Below are 6,000 nucleotides of genomic sequence, written 5' to 3'. Positions count from 1 at the left end.
TATTCTGTTTTGTCGCAGCTTGAAAGAGGAAATGATGCATGGGGAGGGGAGTTTAAAGTACCTAACTTTATTTTTCAGATTGGTTGTTTTTCTGTGCTGCTGTGGCGTTCTAGTAAAGAGAGACTTAAGCAAATACTCACCTCCTGTCATTAATAAAATTAAGATTATAGGTACACTAAAGCTAGCATAATTTACAATTTTCTTTGTCTGTGTGCAAGTCTGACTACATGCTCTTATACAAAGTTATACTTTGAAACTTTGGGTTTAATCTATAAACTACCACTAGATGGCTCCATGCATAATTATATGTTTGCCCATCCCATTTTGCAAAAAGCTGGAAGCTATGCTACTTTGACCCCTTTAGGACAAGATGTTAGTCAAAACATTTGATTTCATTACAGTCCCGGCATTTGATTTGTCAGGAAGAGGTTAATGTTACTGAGCTCAGGAGGCGGTGCAGGGACAGCTAATTCCACGAATGCCATTACAGAAAGGGGGAGTTTATTTGTTTAGAAAATGATCTAAACTGTTAAGCATTAACTGCAGTGAAAAGAATCCAGAGCAGAGAGGAAAGTGATCTAGAACTTGGACAGAGAGAGAACAAAAAGCAGGATTTTTTTAAAGGAGGCACTGACTCAGAATCAACAAAACAGCGTAGATTTCAAGAAGTTCAATGTGAATACTTGAGAACAGTTTACAGTGGACATTGTAATTCAATTCAAATTTATACACTATGGGCAAAGAGGAACATTTGTTAAGTAATGCTTTCGTCCTTGGAGTTATACTTATAATATCTCTTCTGCTGCTGGACTTCATAAAACGCAGGAAGACATGGGCTCGCTTCCCCCCAGGACCTCCTTCAAAGCCATTTGTGGGTAATATGCTGCAGGTAGACTTCAGCAATGCTCACATCGCATTGTGCAAGGTATGTGTCTTGTAGGATTTACAAATCATGTAAATATCTCCAATCTCTATTCGTTGGTTTTCCAGGTTAACCATAATTAACCATGACGATAGCTCTGGTTATCACCACAGCCAGATTAACCATAAGGAGACATAAAGTGCAGAATAAAGAAGGGTACAAACGGATAACCGCCCCAGGGCCATGTGGAATGTTATGGCAAAGCTTGCCCCCCTACAATCGGAACAAATAAATCCACTGTGTTTCGTTAGTTCTACGTTTGTGTTGTAAACATTAAAATATGTGCTGCTTTTATTTATTCACATAAAACAATTGCTTTTTGAGTTATTACCGATTTAATAAAAGTCACCAAAGGTCACACAGCCACCCTACGACAACCAAAATAGAAACCACATTAAGCACTGTGACATATATATATATATATATATATATATATATATATGGTGGTAAGGAAGGAGTCAGTCTGCCTAGTCTTGGATTAGAATGAAGATTTATTTTTGTGGCAGCTGGGCGGTTACACAGGTATCTTAGCAAAAGTGGTAACCCTGCTGTTGCTGGGGACAGGAGCTGGCCTGAGATTGGGTGAAGATCGCGAGCATTAAAAGTGTAGGAAGCTGGGACAGAATAAAATTTAACAGTGTATCAAGATCCAGGAGCTTAGGGATTCCATGGGATTCTCTTTCCTTTCACTTATTTTGTCACTAGGGCACTGTTACTATGTGTAGGCAACCAACAATCTAAGTATGGTTCTACACATTAGATTACTCTAATTTTCACTTTCTTTATTTTTCACCTCATTACACTGGGCATGTTGCCTGGGAGCAGCTAACTATATACTCTTAGACTTAGTACTACAGTCCTGCAAGCTGTTCCAATTCCCCCCCCCCCCCCTGTTTTTTTCACATAATATGGGTACGATATACTGAGAGCCTTAGATATTACAAGTAGGTCTCATTACAGTTATCTAGCCCTCATATGTGTGGGTATGTTTGCAGTTTTGTCCTGTTGATTATTTGCAAGACTACTTTCTAAATCCTGTTTGCTCCATTTAGATAATTCCACAGACGTTAGCTGTGGCCTATAGAGCTTTACAACTAAGTCTGCTCCCAGCCTATAGACCAGTGTTTCTAGTCAATACTTTACTTAGCAACTTGGAGCTAAGCTTATCTGCTGTCTGTAGCTATCAGAATTGACCTACCATGATTAAAGTCTAATATCTGTAGCTTTCTTAAGACAAATCTATAAAGTACCCCATTGACGAAGATATTTTGAGGTGAGCCATTGTGGCTAGATTTTTTACCCAATTCGGGTATTTGACCACCTATTTTGTTATTTTTGCTAAGAGACTCTTTACGTTCATATCATTAATTAATTTGGTAATCCCATCTTTCCTATTCCAGTACTTACTATAGACCTCTGGACTTGGTATCCAGATGGTCTAAGTAAATTCCTTCACTATTCTCTATTTAGGGGTTAAGCCCCAGGACACTTCTGGAGTGTCCAATCTAGGTGAATTTCTGCCAGTGTTGATGAGTTCCATCAGTTGGACCCACCAACAAGGGCAGGGATACATTTCGTGTTCTTGGAGTACAACTGTGTTTTTTTGTTTTTTTTAATTCTTTATTTTCTTGGTGCTTAATTGTCAACATAGCATTGATTGGCATTTTACATAGACATCAACATTGTACATTGCGATGTCAAAAGAATTATGAAGTCATGCACCGTTTTTTTGTTTTTTTTTTCAAGGAACAAAAATAGGTCATAGGATAATCTTGCACAACAAACAAGCAAACATGTCAACTCTATATGCAGATTAACATACATCAGTAAGGCTAGCTAGGGATGAGGGGGACTCAGTAGGTGTTGTCCTTTTCTATCATGTGGGTCTTCATGTGTAAGTGTGAAGATTAATTAATACTCTGTAGGTAGGGTATATGTGCTTCCCTGTTATTTAAGAGCATCGATGGTCTCCCTGTTCTCTATGCTAGTGGGAAGTGTGAGGTATATTGGGGGTTCAAAGCGAGATCTGGGTTGCCTAGTCGCACTAATATATAATGGAGGAGACTTAGTGGTTGTACGCATCTAAGTTGGGCGATAATGGCATTCAGCGTTGTCAATAGGCGGGGGGGGGGGGGTCGGCCTTTAAGACCATTCGAGCTGAGGGTAATAGATGTTATCATGTTTATTGCCTGAACCGCCAGTCTGAATAAAATAAGTCCCAAAAGAAAACCAAAAAGGGTTGAGAATGGTGGGCAACTGTTATATGTCCGTGTGCGCTGCAGTGCGGCGAGGTATTCAGGTGGAGTGGAGTCCACTGTTGATCGCTCTTGCATGGACCGTTGTGGAACAAAGGGTCGTGCTGTAGCCGGGTTCCACTGATGAGGTACCCGCTCCTTTGCCCGGGTTCCCGTGGGAGCCTGAGAGTTCTGTGGTATGTTCAAAGTTGGCAGTAGAGCCGTAGCTTCCTCCAAGTCGCGCACGAACCATCTTTCTTCGTCCTTGAGCACCATGAGGGTGTGTGCCGTGCGCCACCTATATTTAATTCCTAATTAAACCTAAATGTCTCTTTTTCGTCATGACTGATGTGTCTGCATGCAACCACTCTGTACAAAGGGAAAGCTATGTACTTCTCCTTTTTTTAAGGTGGTACAACAGCAAGTCCTCTCCAATTTTCTACAACATTTTGTAAACATTGTCTTTTTCTGGTATTTTCATTTGTCCTTTTTTGAATGATAAGTGGTCGATGAGAAACTTGTCAACCCGTATTGGCACGGTTTCATGTTTGAGGACAGAGTGTTTTAGTTTTTTAAACTCAGCCTCAACACTAGCAGAACTCACAGTGACATTCAAAGTTTTGAAGAAAGGAACCAAAGTGGCAGATAAAGCCATATGGGGGAGTAATTTAAAGTAAAACATGTACATTTTTTCTGTCACCATTGTCAGCAACTAACAACTTGCATTCATCACGCACGTGATCATACATTAAGTTTTTCTTTCAGTTCTGGAATGTCAGTTTCATCTTGAGTGGACCAAGGCACACATACTTCAGTAATTCTTTTCTACAGGAAGATTTTGCATGACTCTGGCATTAGTGGCTTGCCCCCTTCATCACAGCATTCTAATTCACTTAAAGCACCTACAAGTATGGTCTTGAGGAGAACTTTCGCATCAGCATGGGACAGAGACAGGAGGATATTACAGCCCGTATGTAAAATTCTTTAACTCATCTGCCTTTTTTCCTCACACAGTCCCAACTGGTGATTAACTTGATGCAATGGGCAACATCCACTCTGACAAAGTATGGGTGCAGTTTGTAAGACTCCTTTTCCATCAACACTCCAAAGCAATGGTTAACATGTGTCATGATGTCTGAGTATAGTGTAAAAGCGAGGGGAGGGGGTGTGGGAATCACATACTGTTTCTTTTGGCAGAGGAGCACCAGCACATTTCCATTCTGATAGCCAAAATAAAATTGCATTGATATCATGCTTTCCCGACAGCATTTGAACTCTTGGGACATTCATGGCTTCGTCTGGACTTCCAGGAATTAGTCCACTCTCATACAAAACAACTTATCCTGACACACCTTGTGGACTTTTGACTTTTTTGACAAGGGTTCACTATTACTGTGAAACAGACAAGTGGTTAGAAGTGTGGTTTTCAATCTGGATGTCAGGATTCAAATGCTGTCTAAAAGTAAAATATTTTATTTTTATTATGATTTTGCTAATTCAGATTTTTTTTTTTTTAAAAACATCGTTTGAGATGTCACATGCAGTGAATATATTATTTTACACTGCCTAACACATATGAAAGTTAACCTATTCTTTCATGTTTTTGCATATTCATTCCACAGAAACTTGATAAACATATTAATTTTAGTTTGTCCACGTTTCATCAAGGACATTTACTAATTATATTAAGGGAATATAAATGTAATAACTACATTTCACTTGTTTAAAAAATATTAAAAAGCAGAAAAATAATGTAAATTTGCAAGTTAACCTTTTTTCCAAAGGGAAACAAAGTCAATTCACTCTCAAACACTCTTAAGCACAAAACTCTTAAGTCAATTTTTATATTATTTTATTTTTTATTTTGAGACTATCATTTGATTTGACATTGCTGGTACCGCAGGGAAACCACCGTCCAGAAAAGGGTAAGAACCTGGACGGTGGCTAAGTGTAAATATAGCATGTATGTGTGTCAATATGTCTGTGTGTTTGTTTGTGTCAGTATGTATGTCTGTTGGTGTGTGTGTCAGTATGTCTGTCAGTGTGTGTGTCAGTATGTCTATCTGTGTGTCAGTATATGTGTCTGTGTCTTTCAGTGTATGCGTCTGTATGTCTGTCAGACACAAACTGAACGACATACAGACACATACACTGTCTGTTGGTGTGTGTGTCTGTGTGAGTCAGTATGTCTGTCAATGTATGTCAGTATATGTATCTGTGTCTGTCAGTGTGTGTGTCAATATATCTGTCTGTCAGTGTGTCAGTATGTCTGTCAGTGCGTGTATCAGTATGTCTGTCAGTATGTGTGTCAGAGTGGGTCTGTGTCAGTATGTCTCTCGGTGTATATGTCAGCACATGTGTCTAATTATCTGTTTGCTGTCATTGTGTATATGTATGTTGCCAGTTTGTGTATATGTGCATGTTTGTCTCTGTTTGTGTATCTGTATGTAGTCAGTGAGTGTATCTGCATCTTTGTCTGAATGTTTTTTTAGAGTGTGTATGTGTTTGTGTGGCAGTGTATGTGTATATGTGCATACACCTCAGCAGTCAAACACTAAAACTACACACAAATACACACCTGTATTCAAACTTCAACACGTTATACAAGTACACTCCTTCATTGAAACATCAACAATACATACATAAACACCTCTGTGTTAAACATCAACACTACTCAACACCAACTCCACATACACACATACTCCTACATTCACACAAATATATCATATACAAAAACATGATTACATTCAAACACACAAACACTGTTCAGGGCTAAATACAACCCTGCAAGCATGGAAAAATGTAGAGCCACAGCTGTCAAAGCCTTGTGTTGCATGACAGATG

The 6,000-nt window shown here is 39.1% G+C and overlaps 1 protein-coding gene across 1 annotated transcript in view; it reads left to right on the top strand.

Moving 5' to 3' along the window:
* The first annotated feature begins 510 nt into the window (after nt 1-510).
* LOC134568077 (cytochrome P450 2D15-like) overlaps nt 511-6,000 on the top strand; it is a 54,025-nt gene continuing 48,535 nt past the window's right edge. The window contains exon 1 of the mRNA XM_063426362.1: nt 511-925. Coding sequence (XP_063282432.1) covers nt 734-925 — 192 coding nt within the window. The 5' untranslated portion in view covers nt 511-733. The remainder of the gene's footprint in view (nt 926-6,000) is intronic.

The sequence above is a fragment of the Pelobates fuscus genome, chromosome 7, assembly GCF_036172605.1.
Source record: "Pelobates fuscus isolate aPelFus1 chromosome 7, aPelFus1.pri, whole genome shotgun sequence".
In the NCBI taxonomy this organism is placed as follows: Eukaryota; Metazoa; Chordata; class Amphibia; order Anura; family Pelobatidae; genus Pelobates; species Pelobates fuscus.
This window is presented reverse-complemented; position numbering and strand designations above follow the sequence as displayed.